Source organism: Oncorhynchus gorbuscha, linkage group LG23 (genome assembly GCF_021184085.1).
Source record: "Oncorhynchus gorbuscha isolate QuinsamMale2020 ecotype Even-year linkage group LG23, OgorEven_v1.0, whole genome shotgun sequence".
Lineage (NCBI taxonomy): Eukaryota > Metazoa > Chordata > Actinopteri > Salmoniformes > Salmonidae > Oncorhynchus > Oncorhynchus gorbuscha.
Genome location: NC_060195.1, coordinates 34,596,823 through 34,623,088, shown reverse-complemented (window position 1 = coordinate 34,623,088; position 26,266 = coordinate 34,596,823). Strand labels below are relative to the sequence as shown.

Genomic DNA, 26,266 nt, shown 5'->3' with positions numbered 1-26,266 from the left:
CAAGTCAGAATGTCACACAGTTTCTCCCCATTTAAATCTCACACACAAATCGGATGTACGGTTGACGCACTTGCAGGGACAGAAAAACTGTGTCCATATCCGCAATGACACACATTAAGTTTGCAACGGTAGGATAAAATACTGGTAACTTTCAATGTTTACCAGTAATCTTCCAGAAATGTTTGAACTATTTTTCTCTTGAACCATATGGTCTACCCACTAGAAACTCATGAACACAGATATAAAAGTGAATACTTCATGTAAATATTTAAGTTATTCAAATATAAATTAAACGAACACCCTAACACTTCCGTGTTTCTCCCCATTTCATTCTCACATACAGCGCCTAAAAATATCATTGCACCACTTTCCAGCTCGATGGTTGACAACTCATAGTCTGCGATAATGTCAAATAAAATGTTATTAGTCACATACACATGGTTAGCAGATGTTAATTTGAGTGTACCTAAATGCTTGTGCTTCTAGTTCCGACAGTGCAGTAATGTCTAACAAGTAATCTAACAAATTCACAAAGACTACCTTATATACACTGTAAGGGGATGGAATAAGAAAATGTACATATGAATATATGGATTCGTGATGGCCATGCGGCATAGGCAAGATACAATAGATGGTATAAAATACAGTATATACACACACACGAGATGAGTAATGTAGAATATGTAGACATTATTAAAGTGCCGTTATTTAAAGTGACGAGCGATACCTTTATTAAATCCATCCATAGCCACTCTATGTTAGTGATGACTGTTAAACAGTCTGATGGCCTTGAGATAGATGCTATTTTTCAGTCTCTCGATCCCAGCTTTGATGCACCTGTACTGACCTCGCCTTCTGGATGATAGCGGGGTGAACAGGCAGTGGCTCGTGTGGTTGTTGTCCTTGATGATCTTTTTGGCCTTCCTGTGACATCGGGTGCTGGCAGGTAGTTTGCCCCTGGTGATGCGTTGTGCAGACCGCACCACCCCCTGGAGAGCCTTGCAGTTGAGGGCGGTGCAGTTGGCTTACCGGGCTGTGATACAGCCCTACAGGATGCTCTCGATTGTGCATCTGTAAAAGTTTGAGGGTTTTAGGTGACAAGCCAAATTTCTTCAGCCTCCTGAGGTTGAAGAGGCGCTCTTGCACCGTCTTCACCAAGCTGTCTGTGTGAGTGGACCATTTCAGTTTGTGTACACCGAGGAACTTATCCCTTTCCACCTTCTCCACTGCTGTCCTGTCGTTGTGGATGGGGGGGGCCGGGGGTGCTATGCTGTTACATGAAGTCCGGAATCATCTTTGTTTTGTTGACTGAGTGGGGTAGTTGTCATGACACCACACTCTGAGGCCTCTCACCTCCTCCCTGTAGGCTGTCTTGTCGTTGGTAATCAAGTTGGAGTTGGAGGCATGCATGTCCACATAGTCATGGGTAAACAGGGAGAACAGGAGAGGGCTGAGAATGCACCCTTGTGGGGCCCCAGTGTTGAGGACCAGCGGAGTGGAGATGTTTCCTATCTTCACCACCTGGGGGGCAGACGGTCAGACGGTCCAGGAGCCAGTTGCACAGGGTGGGTCCGAGACCCAGGGTCTCAAGCTTAATGATGAGTTTGGAGGGTACGATGGTGTTGAATGCTGAGCTGTAGTCAATGAACAGCATTCTTACATGGGTATTCCTCTAGTCCAGATGGTTTAGGGCAGTGTGCAGTGTGATGGCAATTGCATTGTCTGTGGACCTATTGGGGCAGTAAGCAAATTGGAGTGGGTCTAGGGTATCAGGTAGGGTGGAGGTTATCTTGACTTGCCTCTCAAAGCACTTGATGATGACAGAAGCTAGTGCTAGTTCAGTTACCTAGTTCAGTTACCTAGTTCAGTTACCTAGTTCAGTTACCTAGTTCAGTTACCTAGTTCAGTTACCTAGTTCAGTTACCTAGTTCAGTTACCTAGTTCAGTTACCTAGTTCAGTTACCTAGTTCAGTTACCTTCGCTTTATTGGGAACAGGAACAATGGTTGCCATCTTGAAGCATGTGGGGACAGTAGACTGGGATAGAGATTGATTGAATACATCTGTAAACACACCAGCCAACTGGTCTGCGCATGCTCTGAGGACGCGGTTAGGGATGCCGTCTGGGCCGGCAGCCTTGCGAGGGTTAACACGTTTAAATGTTTTACTCATATCGGCCACGGAGAGCCCACAGTCTTTGGTAACAGGTCGTGTCGGTGGCACTGTATGGCCTCAAAGCGCGCAAAGAAGTTGTTTAATTTGTCTGGGAGCAAGATGTCTATGTCCACGACAGGGCTGGATTTCTTTTTGTAATCCGTGATTTTCTGTAGACCCTGCCACATACGTCTTGTGGTTGAGCCGGTGAATTGTGACTCTACTTTGTCACTATACTGACGCTTTGCTTGTTTAATTGCCTTGGAGGGAATAACTACACTGTATTCTGTTATGTTTAAATCGCCACAGAGCGTACGACATCTCCAATGCACTTTCTAATAAACTCTCTCACAGAGTCATCGTATACGTCGATATTATTGTCTGAGGCTACCTGGAACATATCCCAGTCCACGTGATCAAAACAATCTTGAAGCGTGGAATCCGATTGGTCAGACCAGGGTTGGATAGACCTAAGTACGGGCACTTCCTGTTTTAGTTTCTGGCTACAGGAGGGGAGCAACTAGATGGAGTAATGGTCAGATTTGCCAAATGGAGGGCGGTGGAGGGCCTTGTAGGCATCACACAAGTTAGAGTAGCAGTGGTCCAGTGTTTTGCTCGAGCGGATACTACAAGCAATGTGCTGGTAGAATTTAGGTAGGATGGTTCTCAAATCAGCTTTGTTAAAATCCCCAGCTACAATAAATGCAGCCTCAGGATATATGGTTTCCAGTTCACATAGAGTCCAGTGAAGTTCTTTCAGGGCCGTCGAGGGGGGATATATACGGCTGGGACTATAATCAAAAATAATTATCTTGGGAGATAATGCGGTCAGTATTCGATTGTAAGGAATTCTAGGTCAGGTGAACAAAAGGACTTGAGTTCCTGTATATAGTTATGATTCCACCACAAGTTGTTAATCATGAGGCATACACCCCTGGCCTTCTTCTTACCAGAGAGATGTTTGTTTCTGTTGGTGCAATGCGTGAAGAAACCGGGTGGCTGAACCGACTCTGACAACATATCGAGTGAGCCATGTTTCTGGAGAATGTTACAATCTCCGATGTCTCTCTGGAAAGCAACTTGTGCCCAAATTTTGTCCACCTTGTTGTCTAGAGACTGGACATTGGCGAGTAATATGCTGGGCAGCGGGGATGGTATGCTCGCCTTCTAAGTCTGACCAGGAGGACATTGTTTTGGGTCGGCCTCTGGGATTAGATCCAATGTCCAGGGGAGGTCTGAACTAAATATCCGCTTCGGGACAGTCGTATTCCTGCTCGTAATGTTGGTAAGTTGACGTCGCTCTTATATCCAATAGTTCTTCCTGGCTGTATGTATGTAATATAACACTTAATATTTTCTGGGCTAACAATGTAAGAAATACATTTTTAAAAACGAATTACTGCATAGTTTCCTAAGGACTTGAAGCGGGGCGACGATCTTGCTTTATGAAGTGAAGTGAACCCAGTCGACTACTAGCGTCTCCTAGCCATTGAATGTATGGCTCAGCACTCGGGTGAGAGTGGTGGTTCAGTAGCGGCTCTTTTCAGCCTGATTAATTACCCCAGGACCAGATGGAGCTTCATCATGTCTCTTCCTCTCCCATCCACTAATATCTCCTGTCAGGTCATTGATTATGCAGATTAATTAAGTAGGTTCAACATGGAACTCAAACAAGATTTTTTTCCAAAGGAAGCTAGCCACTCCAACACATTTGAAAGCCAGTCCAACCCGTTTGAATGAATGACCATTTGTCATGGTGTATAAATCCACTGCTTCCTGATACATGAATCCACCTAAGCCTCCTCATTAAACATGGACTCAACAAGATCAAGACCAACAGACACTGATCGAAAAATAAGTACTCGTGACGAGAACCAAGTAAACGTCAGAACCACAATGGTGTTAGTGGAGTGCCACAACCAACATTTGTATCTGGAGTCCTCACCACATGATAAGGCACAATAAAGCAAATACATGTGGAAGCAAAACATTGATTCCAACAGTATTGTGTCAGAGGTTCCACATGGACAGTAACATACTGGACAAGATGCCATTCATTCCATTGAGTGATAACCTACCACATACCATTGCCTCTGAAGTCACCAATATCGACAAACTAAGGGACATTCAGTACGTGTCGACTTCAAAAAGGTTATACTTTTAGAACAGAGTTGCTTGTTGTGCAATGAGTCTGACTCCCATCCCTGTAAGGGTTTTCACTCACCTTAGAAATCAGTCGGCTGGATGGAAACACTTTCCAATATGAGAATGATTTCTGATCAATGTCCAGATACCGTGCACTGCAATATTCTAAAGGTAGCCTAACCTCAGAAACAACCTTTCCTCTAACGATGATTTAGGCTACTCCAGTTTCTCCATAAGTAAACCCTGTCAGATGTGAAAAAAAGGTCATTCTCTCTGGCAGTAGGTCCCCAGCCTCAACTCTATCCCCCCAGCCGAAACCCGAAGTAGAGAGGATTCAAAGCAAACAGAAACCACTCCCGAGGCATGATGTGTAGTCTCCGCCCTGCTCCCTCTCTCTGGCTGCGGCTTAATGATACAGGAGGATGGCACAGCAAGGTGAGGTAACCCGACACCACCACCTGCCTGTAACTAGGGGCAACGCCCGGGCACTATCAGGTGCCACAGAGCAGCCTATGCGGAAGCAGCCAGGCAGACTAGTCCACTTGGCTCTCAGACAAGGGAGGGGAGAAAAAGGAACACTGCCTTAAGCAAGGATATAAGAGGACAGGAGGGACAAGAAAAAAGACTGAAGAAGAGACCCAGACATTAGTGTCCTATTTCCAAGAATATCAACACACCACATCGTTAGTCAACGCTCCCCAGAGCAATGCAGAAGAGAGTGTAGTGGGTGGGGCCCTGACTCCTAAAGGTCTGTAAGCAGCGCTATATCCATTGTCAGTCGTCCCTTCAGTCCTAACCACCAGAGAGAGAGACTGAGGGGCAGGACCACCCTGCAGCCCCCCCTCCAGCTGCCAGGCTCCACAGGGAACACATGTAACAACAGAGGAAACAGCTGTAGTCTGCAGTCAGCCTGGCTTTCAGAGGGGATTGAAGCACCGCAACCTGATATGGAGCCGAGTCCATAACCATGTCCCAAACACCATAACCAAGTCAAAACAGAACAACGACAATCTTCAAATCTACACTACCAAAAAGCACAAACTCTTATCGGAATAAGTACGATAGGAGACTACATTTTGGAATGATCCCTAAGGAAGAAGTACAGGGAGACAAGAACAGAAACTGGGTCATTTCTGCATCTCCTACTGCTTGTCCTTATTAGCTATACTGTCTTTTATTTTGTTGTCGGCGGGGGGGGGTGCTGCCTGCTCCAGTCTTGATCCTGTTATGAAACAGTCCGGGCATGTGTTTGTAATATACGTTTACAGTGCTATGTTTCTATGTTCTCTGGGTTAGTCTAGGTTGGGACTACTTTTCACAGTGCTATAACATGAACATGTAAACCTGGGCTACCCTCATCCGTGTAATGAGTTGCTGGGGTTGACATTTAGCCTTGTCTTGTCACTGTGAAACCCCTCGCCGGGGCAGGGATGAGGTCTACTGTAATTCTACCCCAGTGACAGGGGGGGGGGGGGGGGGGCATGAGAGTACACTATGCACCTCTCCATTCCACTCAATGAACTCAATGTTACGATTGAGAGTTACAGAGTGACATTTGGTGGCAGTCCAGTAAGTATGAAAGGCTGCAGTCTCTACTCTCTGCTGTGAGTTCAGCGCATGTATTCTTCAGTGCTGGCCTTCCATCAGAGGTCTGTGGAGTGGACAGCCGGGCTCCTGCCCCTGAGAGAGAGGAGTCCAGGCAGTGAGCCCAGCATGAAGCAGCATTTACACTCCACTTACTCCTGACTGACTGACTGTCCTCTACAACATGCCGGGTCCCTCCTCTGAATAGACCCAGGCTAAGGACATGTCATGTCTGAGCTCAGGACGCCAGCTGAGTTATTGGCCACAGATCTTCGTGCACTCTTGACTCATCCGTCTAGGTCTGGTTAAATATTGCCAGCGCTAGACTTTAACAGACACCGATCAGATTGTCCTGAAGGACACAACAGTAGACAGGCACGATACTACAAAAGCCACTGTTGTATTGACTTGAGGCATTTTATAAAACAAGAGTTCACTCTGGCAAATACAACATTATTTCAAGATATTGTTTGACCCGTGTAGATCAAACATTTAACAGACTGGCAACATTTACTATGGTAGATGGGTGTCTTTTTACAGTAGATAATTAATGATGCCCCTTTACTGTTCTTGTGCTTGGAGGCACATCAGCCCAGCGGGCCTGGGCCACTAGCCCGGGCCACTAGCCCAACTGGTTCCAGAGCCAGAATCCAACTCTGATTCAATGAGCTTTCCTGGCCTCTATTACCTGACCTTCCTTCCCACAGAAATGCCAGACCCGTGGAGAGTAATTAAACCATCCTTGATCCAGGTTGATGTTTGTGTTTTATTGGAGGTATCCGGAATATGGGAGAGAACAAGCTACAACTTAAGACTCCTACATTCCTGTCATAGTCCAAGCTGAGAGGAGAGCTGAGACCTAAAGCTCATATCCTTTCAACTGTTGTTACAGCATGTACATGCATACCAGATTCTACTTCTAAAGAATGTCATATTTACCTATGATCTGCCCTTTATGCTTTTGTTATTAGGCTATGTTCATCTGTTACCTGCATATGAGAATTGTTCTATGACAATGTATAAACTGCCTTCATTTTTCTGGACCCCAGGCAGAGTAGATGCTGCTTTGGCAGCAGCTCATGGGGATCCATAATAAATACAAATACATCCAAACTGCCAAAATGACAATATCAAATCCTTCTGACTCATTAATTGCTTTAGGCAGAAAAAAATGTGTAAACATTATGTCAACGTGACCGGATGAGACATGTAAATGGTCAAGCCTCACCCTGACATATCAATCAGGTGGTTGAAAATGTTTGTTTCCTGATGAGGTCACTTCCTGAAATGACAGGAAATGTCCACGCACCTGCTCCATTCTGGTCAGGGCTATAAGGATGCAGCGAATGTCAAAGTGAGGTCAAAAGTCGCATGTTACAGTCGCGTCCGGAGAATTTTTGCGTTTTAATTAACGCTAAACTAATTATCATAACCGGCTACGAGAAGCACTTCTGACATTAGCTGCACCCCATCTACTCAAAACCCTCCACTCTGACCACACCTCTGTGTCCACCTGTTTGTTATCTAAAGAAGCATTTCTTATCGCTAAATCAATAAGAACACTGACAAGAGTAACGTTGGACTGCTAACAATCTACGTTGGACAGTAATTTACTAACTCGTTCACTATAATGCAACATTTATAACTAACGTTACCTAGCTAATAAACCTTTAGAGAACCTCTGACATTATATTAAGGTTGAATACTAACGTTAACACGCTAGTTAGCTAGATAACGTCACATAATTTGACTAACGTTACCGTAGCTAGCTAATTTACCTAAGTGCATTTGGTGGAAACTGGCGAGCTATGGGCACATAACTAATATAGCTAGTTAGCTACAAATACAATCTAGTTTATAGATAATTCCAAACGGATCCTAGCATTTGGTTCAACTAAGAAGAGTTTACCAAACGGCGCAAATAGGAGCTAATCCACGGCGCAGGTTTAGCTTGGTGGCAAGATAACTTTGTGTTTGCCCCGTAACTTGTACAACAACAAAACCCCCTATAATGACAAGTTACTGTCGTTAACCGACCCCAAAAGCTTGAGTGCCGACACAAATGTTACGGTAAATGTTCCTGATTCCACTGTATTCTCTCCACCCTCTTTTCTGTAAATGGGAGCGCGCGGGACAACAATTGCTCCAGTTGATTTCCTCACCTCTGTTCAGTGCAATGCTGTGTTACTTCGCAGCCCGTGGGATCTGATCATAACATCCAGCCGACTGTGAATTCATGCCCATCCCCCATGCACATTTGTGTGTAGCTGAAGAAGTTCAACAGTTCCTCCACCTTTCCTTTCTTCGCTTCTCCCTAGTATATCCTCGCGCACGCTCTGTAACTGTGTTCGCGCCCTCTGCCTGCCCTCACTCCAGTTTGTTTTGTTTCCGTTTTCCTTCCCTAGTACAGTGACCGCCGAGACGGATACACTGTACACGGAGGATTGGACTCGAAACAGTGGAAAGAAGGACAACAGCCAGTCCTTCGGTTGCCCGCGGTGCAGTTGACTCTACACTTCAGCCTGGCTGTACAGCGAATGTATCAATGTAAGCGGAGCCCCTGAACATGAATCCCGGCACAATCAGCCAATCACAAGAGCTCTGTAGCCTACTGTCCTCATTTGCGAACCAGACTATCTTCAAGATAACTAAAACAGACCAGGTAAGGGCTTGCATGACAGCTTGGCTGTCCAAACGTTGGTTCTAAAATTATTTCATCTGAGCTCCTAGAGTGTGAGGCTCTCCTTTTCTTTTTCAATGTGTGCATGTAGCCTAGCCTACACCACTGCAGTAGTTTAAACATTTGGGATATTTACATGTCACATGGTTCTGAAAGATTGGTTTTGCTTTATTGTAAATATTTACATTAGTAAGTCTACACTTCAAAGTAAAAAATACAAATACTGTAGAGGCTGGTTCGCTTAACTAGATCACCTGTGTACCCCTCATCTAGTGCAGTCCTCTGTAAGCCTGAGATGATTATTCAGCACATCTGTTACACAACATAAAGATCAAGATAAAGAATGAGCTGTTTGTGCAGTTGCTCAGCAGCCCCCTTACTACACATAAACAGACCTTTAGTTGCTTTGGATGACAGCAACTAAAATGTAAAGTGTGTGGGGTAGGTAGGTAGGTTTGGGTTGAGAGAGAGAGAAACTCCTACCTTCTGGTCGGTACTGGGCGATGATGGTGACCGTCTGGCCGGCCCTCTTCAACGCTGCAGCTGCCTGCTCGTGGGTGGCATTCCGCAGGTTCACCCCATTCACCTGAGACACACAGCAGAGGGCAGAACCTCAACAATGGAGCCTTGATTGACAAGTCAATGGACCAACCAACCAGCACTGTTCCTCACAGAGCTATTGAGCCAACAAAGGAATAAGACTACCTGGCACTGACATAAGAATGTGGAGGAGTGCCTCATCCTGTTTATCCTCTCCTGGATCACCAACTGGATGATTAATTTTCAATCAGTGGAGGTATGACCGTGGCATGATGAACAGTTTTGTGTCTAGAGAAAATGGCTGATTCACAATCCCATGAGGACCATTGAGCAGATGTGCCCTCCAGAAAGGTACTTATTTGTCATCATGGGGGGCCTTGCATTAGCTATAAGATATTTTCGGTTTAAATGAGAGCTGTGACCTTGACTGGAAGATGGTCCAATGGTCTCTTTGGTTTACTTTGATTCCATGCTGCCCAACTTATCATGTTTATCCTGTTACCACTTTGGGTCTACTCCTCTCTCCATTGTTATTGTCTATTGGTAAAGGCAAGTCTTCAATGGCAAATCTTTAGTGCTAAAACACCTTAAATGCACTAATACTGTATACGGTATGCAACTTGCTATACATTTTAAAGCAATGTGTAAACCCTGCCACAGGTTGGCTGGCTGGTTAGTTAGTTGCCAGGACCGGTAAGCCACTGACCGAGAGGATGCGGTCTCCCCTTCTGAGCTCTCCGCTCAGGTCTGCTGGTCCTCCGGCCAGGATGAAGGAGACAAAAATGCCCTCTCCATCCTCGCCGCCCACAATGTTGAAGCCCAGCCCCGTGGAGCCCTTGTGCAGCAGCACCTTCCGCGGCTCCCTGCCAAACAGAGCAACAGCGTCAGGACGCGGGCCGGGACTGGGAGAACAGGAGAGAGGCAGAGACAGACAGAAAGAGGGGGAGAAGTGTTTAGTTTATTAATTTGACCGTAACATTTTTAAAAAGAACACAACTTGATGCACTTCATGGAGGATAACACACAGTCTGGGACTTATTACAATGTGGTCCTCTTGAGACAAGATGGCTAGGAAAGATCGGACACGGATGAACACAATATGACAGCGAGATAATAAAACATACAAACAAAGAAGAACATCTATCTCATCATTGCAGTTACATCGTAGGGTACATTCATATGGGCACAGAAGACAAAACTATTTTTTACTTTATTTTTAAAGCTGCACAGAGAGGATGTTATTTTTATGGGCAGCGGCAACTCATTTCACTCGGAGGCCCCAATATACAAGAAAGTATCTTTCCCAGCATTACTCCTGAACCTGTAGAAGCACACATAAGCAACACCTGTCTGGTGCTGTGATTGTGTGCATCCCTAACATGGGGAAAGTAGTCATTCAGATATCTGGGAACATAACCATAAAACCTCCTGTAAACCAGACCTATGTCTAATCTGGGACACCCTCATTAAAACAGACCCAGTCTAATCTGGGACACCCTCATTAAACCAGACCCAGTCTAATCTGGGACACCCTAATTAAACCAGACCCAGCCTAATCTGGGACACCCTTATTAAACCAGACCCAGCCTAATCTGGGACACCCTTATTAAACCAGACCCCATCTAATCTGGGACACCCTGATTAAACCAGACCCAGCCTAATCTGGGACACCCTTATTAAACCAGACCACATCTAATCTGGGACACCCTGATTAAACCAGACCCAGTCTAACTTTGGACACCCTCATTAAACCAGACCCAGTCTAATCTGGGACACCTTCATTAAACCAGACCCAGTCTAATATGGGACACCCTAGCCTGAACAGGCAGCCAGTTGATTCCTGAAAGCAGCCTCTGCCTATGTGAGTACATGGACTCACCTTAAATACTACGCTGATCAGTTTATTCTGGGCTATCTGGAACTTCCACTTCAGAAGCTTAGATAAGCCTCCAAACCAGGAAGTGCTAGCAATGTCTATATGGTATTGAATAAGGGCAGTGTCTAGCACTCTCATGGAGTCCTTATCAAGAAGCTTGGACATTTTAGCCAGAAACTTGGTCCTGGCATTAAGCTTCCCCAGCACTTTAGTGGCTATGGTCACAACCCCCAAGCTTCCATTAAGGATGCACCCCAGGTAGCTAACAGAGGTTTTAGTGGTAGTAGGTTTTAGTAGTGGAAAGTGAGGGAGAGAATGAGAAGAGAGAAAGAGGGGGAGAGAGTGGGAAAGAGGGAAGGAAGAGAGAAAGATAGAAGGGGAGACGGAGGTAGTTTAGGAACAGCCCACACCAACATCTGTTTATACATGGCGCCAACTTGTATTCTGGAAAAGGTGACACATCTCTCATTTTGAAGTAAATGTTTAAAAGTAAATCATGTCATATACCTTTGCAGGAAAGAAAATCCTAGCATATACATGAGTAATAAACATCATTCCACAAACTGGAACCAAAAAATGTGAAAAAGGAAATGAAATACTTAGACGGCACTCTCACGGGTTGACCTACACTGGCAATAGGCATGTAAGAAGAACATGTGGTGATTATGATCAGACTTCACCTCGAACAATGCTTTGAGTTTCAAGGGACAACTGGGCCCACCAAGACAGGCTGTCTTTGCATGAACAATTTGCCCCCTCGGGCACTGTTCCGTCTCACGCTCATGTGCTCACACACACACAATGAGCAGCCCCACGCTTGACTGCTCCTGCTGCAGCTCTGTTTTAGCTTTAGCCACTGTGAGTCATCATCAGGCAGGCTGAATTCCAGACTGTGTCGGACTGAGGATCTTGAAGAGGCTAAACCACTGCTAGGGACCATCAAAAACCTTCTGAGAACATGCCTCAGATATAAGGCAAAGACACACTTTGCAGAGGCTCTGGAAGCTTACACAGACACACACACACACACACAGTCGCCCCTCTCAGCAGAGCCCTCCCCATGGTTCCCATTAGTGGTATTCACTCCCAGTACTCAGCCTGCGGTCCACAAGAACAATTCCTACTCAATCCCTAATGGCTTTGCTCTAAGTTGCTGAAGAGACTCTTTTTACATCAATGGGGGCCAAGACTGCATACAGTATATACTTTCCTAGCATTAGTCTTAGGGCCTGACTGAAAACAACCCTGATTGTTTCAGTAAAACATGTGAAGAGGCATGGTAAGTTTTAAATGGTTTCACAAAGGTTGATTAACATTAATAAAAGGTACTTAGACTGAAGAGCAATGATTGAATGGTACTTACATAAATAGCTCACATTGATCGAAAACCCATATCAGCACATTCTGGATTGTTACAAGAGGGTTGGAACCAAAATTATTTTCTGATTGTTTGTTTCGAACAGAAACCCTTATTTCTTATGTTCCATTCCAGTCTTCCAACCAAAAAATAAAGTTCTGAACTGGTTCGAACTGGTTCCTTTGCATTATTTTTTAACCTGTGAAATCTACATTTTTACAAAATAGCTCATTAATTTACTTGACACATTAGTACAGATAGAGAAGCTTGCTATGGAACGTGTAAGCTACAGTAGTTATTTGCATGTTTGATTGGTCAGATAAGTAAAGGTGCGAGATGCGACTGAAATTTCACCGATGGGAGGAAGCGAGAGAGAGGGGTAGACATGGAGGGGGCTTGGCTTGAAGCGCTGAACATAATGACATGATTTGAAATGCGTTTAGGCCATTACTAGTATTGTAACTTCACCAAATTACAGAATTATATACTAGACATTAGGAATATTTTGGGTAACAAAAAAATAACATTATTAACCAGTTCTGTTCCAGAACACTAGAGATCACTTTCGTTTCCGGTTCCGTTTCTGTTCCTCCCCCAAAAATGCTGTTACTTTTTGTTTTTTAGTTCTGTTCCCTGAACCGGTTACTACCCCTGGTTACAATACCCTCCAAATATAATGCATTTCCTCTATTGAGAGTCCCTTAATTTAAGTTCATGCCCATGGCCTCAACCTAGAGCATACTGTATGACTAAAGCCTATTTGGCAGTGAAAGCCTGATGAACAATAGTAGCAGTGCAGTAGGTCTGGGTCTGAATAAGGCAGTCTTTTTCAAATGACTGCATTAGGTTTGTTCCCACATGGGAGGGTGAGTCAGAGATTCATTAAGCCCATACTGACCACATAAACACACTCCTCTTTTGGTCATCCATCCACAATTCTCCTTAGCAGTGGCTCTTTTCTATATATCTTTCTAAAGGATGAATACCTTTTTGAAAAACGACATAACACTTACAATTGAGCAACAGACATGAGTATAGCACATGAGAAATTATCTTTAAAAGACTTCATAAAATAGCAGCAAGCAGCAAAACAAGAGGACCGTTGTACCCCCCCCCAAAAAAAAAGCGGACCAGGAAGTGTTTGATCATCCAGAGGAGCTCTATGTGCTCATTCTGAAAAGTCCCTCCCATTCCAACTCAGACACCCGCATCACCATGGTTACCTGAGGTTCCTATGTTTGCTCCTGATTGACAGTCGCTTCCTCAGCCGCTCGGGGTGAGCTCTCACAAACGACATGGAGGAGGAGATGTTCACCGTGAACATGGCGGCTACTGACTGTGGCACATTATTACTCAAACCCCAGGCATTATTACTTTAACTCCAGGGAGAAGTTAGCTATCCCTCTAACACCGCTCTCTATCTCTCCCTTGCTGGTGAGAGGAGCTCTGGTTGAGTCTCGCTGTGTACCGACGGAATCGCAGGCTGTTGTGTGATGGGAAACAGCTCCACTTTGGCCTGTCAAAATCTACATCTCATCATCAGCAACAGGACAAGACTTAACCCTCACCCGCCCACAGAGAGCAGACCAGAGACATCTCTAAAGAACAGAACCACATCCTACAGGAAACATCCATGGTAGGTTCTCCCGTGACAAGCTTCCTCCTCACGTCACCCAGGCTTCCCTTGAGTGGCTCAGAGGGCTGTGTGTCACAGCAAAAGGTGACGGGAGTGGGATGTTGTTGGGAGGACCTCCAGACTACATACTGTCCCTCATCGCTTATCTGATGGTGGTGTCCTGGGCCAGCCCACCCAGACGCAGCAACAGCACACCAGCATTCCTGTCCATCAGCCCAGCGCTCTGGAGATTAGGCAGACAGTCTCCCAGCAGCTCCCTGCTAATTTGTAATAGAATAAACAAGCTGAGGAAGTCGTGAACTTAACTTACAAACTCCTGACATCACATCCTCAAAGAATTGATGACAGTCAGGACCCGGAAATAACATAGAGGCCCAAAGTTGTCTTTCAGTAAAACAGCAGGATACAAATGTGAATAACCAAAGTGACAAGGAGTTTTGCTAAAGTTATTTGAGTGTTGGTGCTCTCTAAGTAAAGGTGTGAGTTTGTTTTGTGTGCCAGCACACGTGTGTATGGAATCCTGATAACAGAAAAAGGCTTAGGCAGTGAATTCCAAAGGTTATAAACACAGGGATCAAGCACTCCCTCCCAATCATATGACCTCCTCCCCCCTCGTCTTGTCATCCACGGCAGGAATGTAAACAGTTATGGTGCTGTAAAACCTTTACTCTCTATGCCTGTCTATGGGCCTCTCTCTCCCGTTCACCCGGTCTCTCTCTCCTTCTCTTTCGTTGTCTCTCTCTCTTTGCCTCACTCACTCTCTCTATATATATATCACTGCCCCAGCCACCCTCTTCCCCTCAATGTTTTGGCTGAGGCTGTGAGACTGAGGCAGCTCAGTCCTAATGCTCTGAATGGAGATGTGGGGTTCAGCAGGTCGTGCTGTGCTGCTCTGCTGCTCTGCTCTGGCAGTCTCCCTCTCCTCAGCCCAGTAATTGGCTCTGTTTGGCTGATTAATAGTGGACACTGTGGACCGCCATTTTCCATGAACACAGAGAGACCAAGTCTCAGTGGAAAACATTAGCTCCCTCTCTTTCTCTCTGGAAGGATCACAAGCCTGTTGCGTGCAGGGCTGGCGTGTACAGATGTAAGAAAGACTGCTCTCTCGTCCCTCTTTTAGTTCTCCCCTTCACATTCTCCAGTGGATTGTACCACTACTTCCTCAAACTCTCTCTTTCTATTTCATTTGAATTCAGTGGTGTTCAAACTTCTTCAGCGGGGACTCCCTTTTTCCCGCCAGAATTTCTGGGTACCCCATTTTTCCCCAAAGAATTTCTTGCGACCCCCCCCCCCCAAATCTAATGACACAAGCTGAAACCTGTACACTTAGATTGTTAACGACAACAAATACATCTCAATTAATAGCATTTTCATCCCTTATCAAAATTAGAAAAATAAATAAATAAATACATTTACTAAATATCGTTGTATCTTTCAAATGATCTTTCTCAAATACATTTATATTGTCCTATACAATAATCTGTACTCTTAATTTTTTGTTCCCAAATAAATAAATAAAAAACATTTTGGCAACCTCACTGCAGTAGTGGGGCAGCATCCCTGAATTTGAATACCACTGTTCTAATTTGACATGGAAAAGAAAGTCCTCACTGCTTAGGCAACAGACGGTTAAATATATTTAAAGCCTCTCAGAGCAGCTAAGAATAAACCAGACGCAATGAATGATTAACAGTTTAGACTCACTCTGGAGTACAACTGAACAATTTGTATTTTTTTATTTACAAGGAACAATGATGACTTTTTTCTAACCTTCCAGCTTTCTCTGTCCAGACTCACTCTTATCTGTGCTATGAATGGTTTCCAGTGGCCATTGAAGACCCTGCTGTTAATGTGTATAAATCCCTGTGATCCTCTCTAAAAGCTTATCGGGTCAAAGGTTGATCAGAATCCACAAGTGAAGAACAATGTCAAGTCGCTGATTAGCTCACCTGCTGCAGGCTCTGTGGATTCCTGTTGTGTTTACAGTAGCTAGTCTCTGGGAAAACAGTCCTGGCTCATAGCATTCTTTACTCTGATAGTGCCCAGTTACACAGTTCAGGTGGCAGTATTGGTCAGCTGAGACAAACACACACGAGCTGTTCACAAGGTCTCATTTAAAAAATATATTGTATCTCAACGAGGATTAATTCACCTGGATTAATAAAGCTCACATTGCCTATATCAGGGCTCCAACCCTGTTCCTGGAGCACTACTGTCCTGTAGGTTTTCACTCCAACCCTAATCTAGCACACCTGATTCTAATAATTAGCTTTTTGCAGACTGAATCAGGTTAGTTACTACTGGGGTTGTAGTGAAAACCTACAGGAGGGTAGCTCTCCAGGAACAGGGTTGGAGAGCCCTTGCCTACAGAAACCAAAGTGATACAGTCATGGCCAAAAGTTTTGAGAATGACACAAATATACATTTTCACAAAGTCTGCTGCCTCAGTGTCTTTAGATATTTTTGTCAGATGTTACTATGGAACACTGAAGTATAATTACAAGCATTTCATAAGTGTCAAAGGCATGAAGTTGATGCAAAGAGTCAATATTTGCAGTGTTGACCCTTCTTTTTCAAGACCTCTGCAATCCACCCTGGCATGCTGCCAATTAACTTCTGGGCCACATCCTGACTGGTGGCAGCCCATTCTTGCATAATCAATGCTTCGAGCTTGTCAGAATTTGTGGGTTTTAGTTTGTCCATCCGTCTCTTGAGGATTGACCACAAGTTCTCAATGGGATTAAGGTCTGGGGAGTTTCCTGGCCATGGACCCAAAATATCGATGTTTTGTTCCCCGAGCCACTTAGTTATCACTTTTGCCTTATGGCAAGGTGCTCCATCATGCTTGAAAAGGCATTGTTCGTCACCAAACTATTCCTGGATGGTTGAGAGAAGTTGCTCTCAGATGATGTGTTGGTGCCATTCTTTATTGATGGCTGTGATCTTAGGCAAAATTGTGAGTGAGCCCACTCCCTTGGCAGAGAAGCAACCCCACACATGAATGGTCTCAGGATGCTTTACTGTTGGCATGACACAGGACTGATGTGTCATGCCAACAGGACTGGACTTACAGGACTGACCTTGTCTTCTCCGGACAAGCATTTTTCCAGATGCCCCAAACAATCGTAAAGGAGAGAAAGGAGACATCAGAGAAAATGACTTGACCCCAGTCCTCAGCAGTCCAATCCCTGTACCTTTTGCAGAATATCAGTCTGTCCCTGATGTTTTTCCTGGAGAGAAGTGGCTTCTTTGCTGCCCTTCTTGACACCAGGCCATCCTCCAAAAGTCTTAGCCTCACTGTGCTTGCAGATGCACTCACACCTGCCTGCTGCCATTCCTGAGCAAGCTCTGTACTGGTGGTGCCGTGATCCCGCAGCTGAATCAACTTTAGGAGAGGGTCCTGGCACTTGCTGGACTTTCTTGGGCTCCCTGAAGCCTTCTTCACAACAATTGAACTGCTCTCCTTGAAGTTCTTGATGATCTGATAAATGGTTGATTTACGTGCAATCTTACAGGCAGCAATATCCTTGCCTGTGAAGCCCTTTGATGACGGCACGTGCTTCCTTGCAGGTAACCATGGTAGACAGAGGAAGAACAATGATTCCAAGAACCACCCTCCTTTTAAAGCGTCCAGTCTGTTATTCGAACTCAATCAGCATGACAGAGTGATCTCCAGCCTTGTCCTCGTCAACACTCACACCTGTTTTAAAGAGAGAATCACTGACATGATGTCAGCTGGTCCTTTTGTGGCAGGGCTGAAATGCAGTGGAAATGTTTTTTGGGTATTCAGTTCATTTGCATGGAAAAGAGGGACTTTGCAATTAATTGCAATTCATCTGATCACTCTTCATAACATTCTGGAGTATATGCAAATTGCCATCATACAAACGGAGGCAGCAGACTTTGTGAAAATTAATATTTGTGTCATTGTCAAAACTTTTGGCCACGACTGTATATTAAGATCTCTGCGTATGATTCCAGTGAGCTAGTAGTGTCATATGGAGAGGGGAATGGGTCTGTGAGGTGACTGTCTGTAGCACCACTGAGGGCGACGCATTGTGGCGTGGATGGGCACAGGGCCGACGATACCGGCCCTCTCTCTCTGACTCACCCTCACACCAGTGGAGGCTGATGAAGGGAGGACTGTCACACCCTGACCTTAGAGAGACTTTTTTATTCTCTATTTGGTTCGGTCAGGGTGTGACTTGGGTGGGCAAATCTATGTTTCTATTTCCTTGTTGGTCTAGTATGGTTCCCAATCAGAGGCAGCTGTGTATCGTTGTCTCTGATTGGGGATCATACTTAGGCAGCCCTTTTTCCCACCTTAGATTGTGGGATCTTGTTTTTGTGTAGCTGCCTGTGAGCAGCCCATAACATCACGTTATGTTTTCTTCTGTTTTGTTTGATGAGTTTCATATTTATTAAAATGTGGAATTCTACGCATGCTGCGCCTTGGTCCAATCATTCAAACGAGCATGACAGAAGATCCCACCACCAAGTGACCAAGCAGCGTGCCCAGGAGTGGAGGACATCCTGGACCTGGGAGGAGGTAATGGCAGGGGACAAGACCCTGCCATGGAAGCACGCGGAGGCTGCGAGAGAGGAACGGCAACGATTCCAGGAATCAAGGAAACGACAGAAGCCGAGAGGCAGCCTCCAAATTTTTGGGGTTGGCACACGGGGTGGCGAGCAGAGCAAAGGTGGGAACAAGACCCAACTCCCTGTAATTACGATGAGGAGTTGGTCACAGTTCAGATACCATGTTTTCCGGTTCTGCGCACCGTGCCTCCAGTGCGCACCCTTAGCCCAGTGCGTTCTGTGCCTGCTTTCCGTACTTGCCATGCTAAGGTGAGCATCTGTCCAGGACGAATTGTGCCGGCTCAGCGGTCCTGGCCTCCAGCATCTCCTCGGCCCAAGATATCCTGTGCCAGCTCTACGCAGGGTATGTCCAGTGTGCCTGAACAGCCCAGTGCGTCCTGTGCGCCCCGCACTTGCCGGGCTAAAGTGGGTATCGAGCCAGGACGGGTTGTGCCAGCTCTACGCTTCAGGCCTCCAGTGTGCCTCCAGAGCCCGGTACGTTCTGTGCCTGTGCCACGCACCAGGCCTCCAGTGCACCTCCAGAGCCCGGTACGTCCTGTGCCTGTGCCACGCACCAGGCCTCCAGTGCGCCTTCAGAGCCCGTTACGCTCTGTGCCTGCCCCACGCATCAGGCCTCCAGCGAGGGCTCCCAGTCAGGAGCCTCCAGCGAGGGTTCCCAGGCAGGAGCCTCCAGCGAGGGTCTCCAGCCCTGACCTTAGAGAGACTTTTTTATTCTGTATTTGGTTAGGTCAGGGTGTGACTTGGGTGGGCAAATCTATGTTTCTATTTCTTTGTTGACCGAGTATGGTTCCCAATCGGTTTTGTTTGGTGAGTTTCATATTTATTAAGCATGTGGAATTCTACGCTCGCTGCGCCTTGGTCCAATCATTCAAACGAGCGTGACAAGGACGGCTCATAATAATGGCTGGGTTGGATGTATTTGATACCATTCCACTTATTCTGCTCCAGCCATTATCACGAGCCCGCCCTCCCCAATTAAGGTGCCACCAACCTCCTGTGCCGCCACTTTACACAAGAATTCCCAAACTTCAACAAACCACGAGAATATAACCCTATGGAAATCCTCCTGGGCTACAGAGAGGTCTCTCTCCAATCTGACAGCAGGGAATCTGGATAATATTGTTCTGGACGTTGATCTACTCTGACTGGACTGGAAGTCTGTTGGCATGATGTCTTCCATGACAACGTCCCTCTATTTAGGTTTGAAGCAGACGTGACATACTGCAGAGACCCTGGAAAACAGAGCAGGTCCATGGATGCGTTTGTAGACCGTGTGTGTTGATTTATGTGTTGTCTGGGTGGGTATGCATGTATAAGTTGCATCGTGAGGGAGCCTGCAGTAACGAGTGTGTCTATGAGTCAGCACATTATGAAGGAATGTCTGAGTAGATCAGTGTGTTTGATTGGTGCTGGCAGCGTGGGCTGCCTGTGTGAGGGGTGGAGGGGGGTGGTGGACCTGGGTGCCATGGCCTGGTTTTCCCAGAGTGCAGATGAATCATGACAGCTGCAGGAATGTCCGGCGTCTGCCGCTCCTCATTTGCTGCCCCGTGCCGGATCAGCCTCTCATTTCCCAGTACATTTATGGTAAGACCACGGCCCAGTGTTTATATTTACATAAGGACAGCAGCAGGCAAAACATTCCTGTGCTGCAGAGCTGTGTGTGTGTGTATGTGTGTGTGTGTGTGTGATGACAGCCTCCAGTTACCCCTCCTCCCAATACTGTGTTCACTTTACCCCCACAGTCTACCTACAGCAAGACCTCACAAATACAGTGGCATACACCCAGCAGCATAAAGGCCTCCATGATGACATTGTGATTGATAAGGGAAGTGCAGACAGTGGAGTGGACATGCAACATGAATATACACTGAGTGTACAAAACATTAAGGACACCTGGTCCTTCATTTATATTTGAGTCATTTCGCAGAGGCTCTTATCCCTAGTGACTTACAGTAGTGAGTGCATACTTTTGACATACTTTTTTGTTCTGGTCCCCAATGGGAATCGAACCCACAACCCTGGCGCTGTAACCGAGCCACGCGGGACACCCCAGTATATTTCCATAACATAGCCTGACCAGGTGAATCCAGGTGATAGCTATGATCCCTTATTGATGTCACTTGTTAAATCCACTTTAATTGGGGTAGATCAGGGGAGGAGACTTTTGATTTTTAAGCCTTGAGACAATTGAGACATTGATTGTGTATGTATGCTAGTCAAGAGGGTGACTGGGCAAGACAAAAGATTTAAGTGCCTTTGAACAGGGTATGGTAGTAGGTGCCAGGAGCACCGCTTGTGTCACGAACTGCAACGCGGCTGGGTTTTTCACTCTCAACAGTTTCCCATGTGTATCAAAAATGGTCCACCACCCAAAGGACATCCAGCCAACTTGACACAACTGTGGGAAGCACTGGAGTCAACATGGGCCAGCATCCCTGTGGAACGCTTTCGACACCTTGTAGAGTCCATGCCCTGACGAATTGAGGCAGTTCTGAGGGCAAAAGGAGGTGAAACTCAATATTAGAAAGGTGTTCCTAATGTTTTGTACACTCAGTGTATGACAACACATAAAACAAATCAACTAAACAGACACAGAGACAGGTAGATGACTTAAAATACACAATCATAAACCACACAGACACAAACTAAAATTCTATCCATATATCCACTGTAGAGGTTTTCAGTAGGGCAGCTAGGACAATGACAGTGCCTTGGCTGGGGACTCAGCTCTGGGTTAAACTCAGCTCCTGACAGATGGGATTGAGCAGCATGTGGGAGCGAGCGGCTCTGTCAGTCATACTCCTGTGGAGACGTGTGTCTCTGTGAAGGGCAGGTAGGACTCTCATCTTTAACTCTCAGTTAGTCGACTCTGCCTCGACCTCGCCTCAGGACTGGAGGGATGTTACTGTTTCTAATTAATATACATGATCAGTTTGATGACTCATTACATGTATTTAACACTATTAGCACGTAGTATTTTCACTCTTAATTAACGTGAAATGGTATTTATGAACATTTGCAATAATTGAATGGAGGTTAGAATGGAAGTCTCCTCTCTAAAGAAAACAATCAATCAAATGTATTTATAATACCTTTTAACATCAGCAGAGTGCTTATACAGAAACCCAACTTAAAACCCCAAAGAGCAAGCGTTGCAGATGTAAAAGCACGGCGGTTAGGAAAACCTCCCTAGAGGAGCAGGAACCTGGGAAGAAACCCAAAGAGAATCCATGCTCTGAGGGGTGGCCTCTTCTGGCTGTGCCCGGTGGAGATTAACATGGCCATTAAGGCCAGAACGTTCTTCAAGATATTCAAACATTCATAGATGACCAGCAGGGTCAAATAATAATCACAGTGGTTCTAGAGGGTTCAACAGGTCAGCACCTCAGGAGTAAATGTCAGTTGGCTTTTCATAGCTGAGCATTCAGAGGTCGAGAGAGAGAGAGAGAAAGAATTTACCAAAAAACAGAGCAAACTAGAATGCTATTTGGCCCTAAACAGAGAGTACTTGGTGTCAGAATACCTGACCACAGTGACTGATGCAAAATTAAGGAAATCTTTGACTATGTACTCAGTGAGCATAGCCTTGCTATTCAGAAAGGTCGCAGATGGCAGACCTGGCTCTCAAGAGAAGACATGCTATGTGCACACTGCCCACAAAATGAGGTGGAAACTGAGCTGCCAAATGTATGACCATATTAGAGACACATATTTCCCTCAAATTACACAGACCCACAAAGAATTCGAAAACAAATCTAATTTTGATAAACTCCCATATCTATTGGGTGAAATACCACAGTGTGCCATCACAGCAGCAAGATTTGTGACCTGTTGCCACAAGAAAAGGGCTACTAGTGAAGAACAAACACCATTGAAAATACAACCTATATTTATGTTTATTTATTTTCCCTTTTGTACTTGAACTATTTGCACATCATTACAATACTGTATGAATACATACTATGACTTTTGAAATGTCTTTATTCGTTTGGAACTTTTGTAAGTGTAATATTTACTGTACATTTTTCATTGTTTATTTCACTTTTGTTTATTATCTATTTCACTTGATTTGGCAATGTACAGTGCCTTGTAAAAGTATTCATCCCCCTTGGCGTTTTTCCAATGTTGTTGCATTACAACCTGTAACTTAAATGGATTTTTATTTAGATTTAATGTAATGGACATACAGAAAATAGTTTTTTTAAAAATACCTGTTTAAAACAAACAAAACAAAAATACGGAAAAGTGCTGCGTGCATATTTATTCACACACTTTGTTATGAAGCCCCTAAATAAGATCTGGTGCAACCAATTACCTTCGGAAGTCACACAATTAGTTAGATTGCACACAGGTGGGCTTTTTTTAAGTATCAACTGATCTGTCACATGATCTCAGTATACAGTGCCTTGCGAAAGTATTCGGCCCCCTTGAACCTTGCGACCTTTTGCCACATTTCAGGCTTCAAACATAAAGATATAAACTGTATTTTTTTGTGAAGAATCAACAACAAGTGGGACACAATCATGAAGTGGAACGACATTTATTGGATATTTCAAACTTTTTTAACAAATCAAAAACTGAAAAATTGGGCGTGCAAAATTATTCAGCCCCCTTAAGTTAATACTTTGTAGTGCCACCTTTTGCTGCGATTACAGCTGTAAGTCGCTTGGGGTATGTCTCTATCAGTTTTGCACATTCCCATTCCTCCTTGCAAAACAGCTCGAGCTCAGTGAGGTTGGATGGAGAGCATTTGTGAACAGCAGTTTTCAGTTCTTTCACTGATTCTCGATTGGATTCAGGTCTGGACTTTGACTTGGCCATTCTAACATCTGGATATGTTTATTTTTGAGCCATTCCATTGTAGATTTTGCTTTATGTTTTGGATCATTGTCTTGTTGGAAGACAAATCTCCGTCCCAGTCTCAGGTCTTTTGCAGACTCCATCAGGTTTTCTTCCAGAATGGTCCTGTATTTGGTTCCATCCATCTTCCCAACAATTTTAACCATCTTCCCTGTCCCTGCTGAAGAAAAGAAGGCCCAAACCATGATGCTGCCACCACCATGTTTGACAGTGGGGATGGTGTGTTCAGGGTGATGAGCTGTGTTGCTTTTACGCCAAACATAACGTTTTGCATTGTTGCCAAAAAGTTCAAATTTGGTTTCATCTGACCAGAGCACCTTCTTCCACATGTTTGGTGTGTCTCCCAGGTGGCTTGTGGCAAACCTTAAACAACACTTTTTATGGATATCTTTAAGAAATGGCTTTCTTCTTGCCACTCTCCCATAAAGGCCAGATTTGTGCAATATACAACTGATTGTTGTTCTATGGACAGAGTCTCCCACCGCAGCTGTAGATCTCTGCAGTTCATCCAGAGTGATCATGGGCCTGCATCTCTGATCAGTCTTCTCCTTGTATGAGCTGAACGTTTAGAGGGACGGCCAGGTCTTGGTAGATTTGCAGTGGTCTGATACTCCTTCCATTTCAATATTATCGCTTGCACAGTGCTCCTTGGGATGTTTAAAGCTTGGGAAATCTTTTTGTATCCAAATCCGGCTTTAAACTTCTTCACAACAGTATCTCGGACCTGCCTGGTGTGTTCTTTGTTCTTCATGATGCTCTCTGCGCTTTTAACAGACCTCTGAGACTATCCCAGTGCAGGTGCATTTATACGGAGACTTGGTTACACACAGGTGGATTGTATTTATCATCATTAGTCATTTAGGTCAACATTGGATCATTCAGAGATCCTCACTGAACTTCTGGAGAGAGTTTGCTGCACTGAAAGTAAAGGGGCTGAATAATTTTGCACGCCCAATTTTTCAGTTTTTGATTTGTTAAAAAAGTTTGAAATATCCAATAAATGTCATTCCACTTCATGATTGTGTCCCACTTGTTGTTGATTCTACAAAAAAATACAGTTTTATATCTTTATGTTTGATGCCTGAAATGTGGCAAAAGTAAGGCAAAGTTCAAGGGGGCCGAATACTTTCGCAAGGCACTGTATATACCTGTTCTGAATGGCTCCAGAGTCTGCAACACCACTAAGCAAGGGGCACCACCAAGCATGCAGCACCATGAAGACCATGGAGCTCTCCAAACAGGTCAGGGACAAAGTTGTGGAGAAGTATAGATCAGGGTTGGGTTATAAAAAAATCGGAAACTTTGAACATCCCACGGAGCACCATTAAATCCATTATTAAAAAATGGAAAGAATATGGCACCACAACAAACCTGCCAAGAGAGGGCCGCCTACCAAAACTCATGGACCAGGCAAGGAGGGAATTAATCAGAGAGGCAACAAAGAGACCAAAGATAACCCTGAAGGAGCTGCAAAGATCCACAGCGGAGATTGGAGTATCTGGCCATAGGACCAATTTAAGCCGTCCACTCCACAGAGCTGGGCTTTACAGAAGAGTGTCCAGAAAAAAGACATTGCTTAAAGAAAAGAATAAGCAAACACGTTTGGTGTTGCGAAAAGGCATGTGGGAGACTCCCCAAACATAAGGAAGAAGGTACTCTGGTCAGATGAGACTAAAATGTAGCTTTTTGGCCATCAAGGAAAATGCTATGTGGTGGCAGCATCATGTTGTGGGGATGTTTTTCATCTGCAGGGACTGTGAAACTGGTCAGAATTTAAGGAATAATGTATTTTTTATTTTACCTTTATTTAACTAGGCTAGTCAGTTAAGAACAAATTCTTATTTTCAATGACGGCCTAGGAACAGTGGGCTAACTGCCTGTTCAGGGGCAGAACGACAGATTTGTACCTTGTCAGCTCGGGGATTTGAACTTGCAACGCTCTAAGCACTCGGCTGCCGCTGGCCCTAAATACAGGGACATTTTTGAGGGAAACCTGTTTCAGTCTTCCAGAGATTAGAGACTGGGACGGAGGTTCACCGTCTAACAGGACAATGACCCTAAGCATACTGCTAGAGCAACACTTGAGTGGTTTAAGGGGAAACATTTAAATGCCTTGGAATGGCCTAGTCAAAGCCCAGACCTCAATCCAATTGAGAATCTGTGGTATGACTTAAAGATTGCAGTTCACCAGCAGAACCCATCCAACTTGAAGGAGCTGGGGCTGTTTTGCCTTGAAGAATGGGCAAAAGTCCCAATGGCTTGATGTGCCAAGCTTATAGAGACATACTCTAAGTGACTTTCAGCTGTAATTGCTGCAAAAGGTGTCTCTACAAAGTATTGACTTTGGGGGGGTGAATAGTTATGCACGCTCAAGTTTTCTGTTTTTTTTTGTCTTATTTCTTGTTTGTTTCACAATAAAACATATTTTGTATCTTCAAAGTGGTAGGCATGTTGTGTAAATCAAATGATACAACCCCCCCCAAAAATCTATTTTAATTCCAGGTTGTAAGGCAACAAAAAAGGAAAAATGCCAAGGGGGGTGAATACTGTCGCAAGCCACTGTACACATGTTTCCCATGCCAATAAAGCCCTTAAATTGACATTTTATTAAATAGAAAATTGAATTGAATTGAGAGAGACTGTAGTGTCTCTGTGTAGGGAAAACAATGTTTAATATGTTAACTCTAGAAATACAAATCTAGATGTGTCGATGGAGAGGATAAAACGAACATCAGTGGAAAACGTTCGCACTTTGATGTTAGACAGGTAGTCAAAGCAGATAATTATCTAAGCCACTGTGGTTACCGTCATTACATTAGGGCAGTGACACATAGCC

The 26,266-nt window shown here is 44.8% G+C and overlaps 1 protein-coding gene across 10 annotated transcripts in view; it reads right to left on the bottom strand.

The window, feature by feature from the left end:
• Positions 1-26,266, bottom strand: part of LOC124011070 (disks large homolog 3-like) — a 174,922-nt gene that overhangs the window by 11,065 nt on the left and 137,591 nt on the right. For 5 of the 10 annotated variants that reach the window (XM_046324044.1, XM_046324046.1, XM_046324048.1 and 2 more), the window contains 2 exons: positions 9,809-10,004; positions 9,046-9,148 (listed from right to left, as the gene is read on the bottom strand). In XM_046324044.1, the coding sequence (XP_046180000.1) occupies positions 9,046-9,148; positions 9,809-10,004 (299 nt within the window). Of the gene's footprint in view, positions 1-4,377; positions 4,667-8,044; positions 8,419-9,045; positions 9,149-9,808; positions 10,005-13,558; positions 13,796-26,266 lie in introns of those variants that run through there. The other 5 variants (XM_046324050.1, XM_046324049.1, XM_046324047.1 and 2 more) reach the window with 5 other exon arrangements.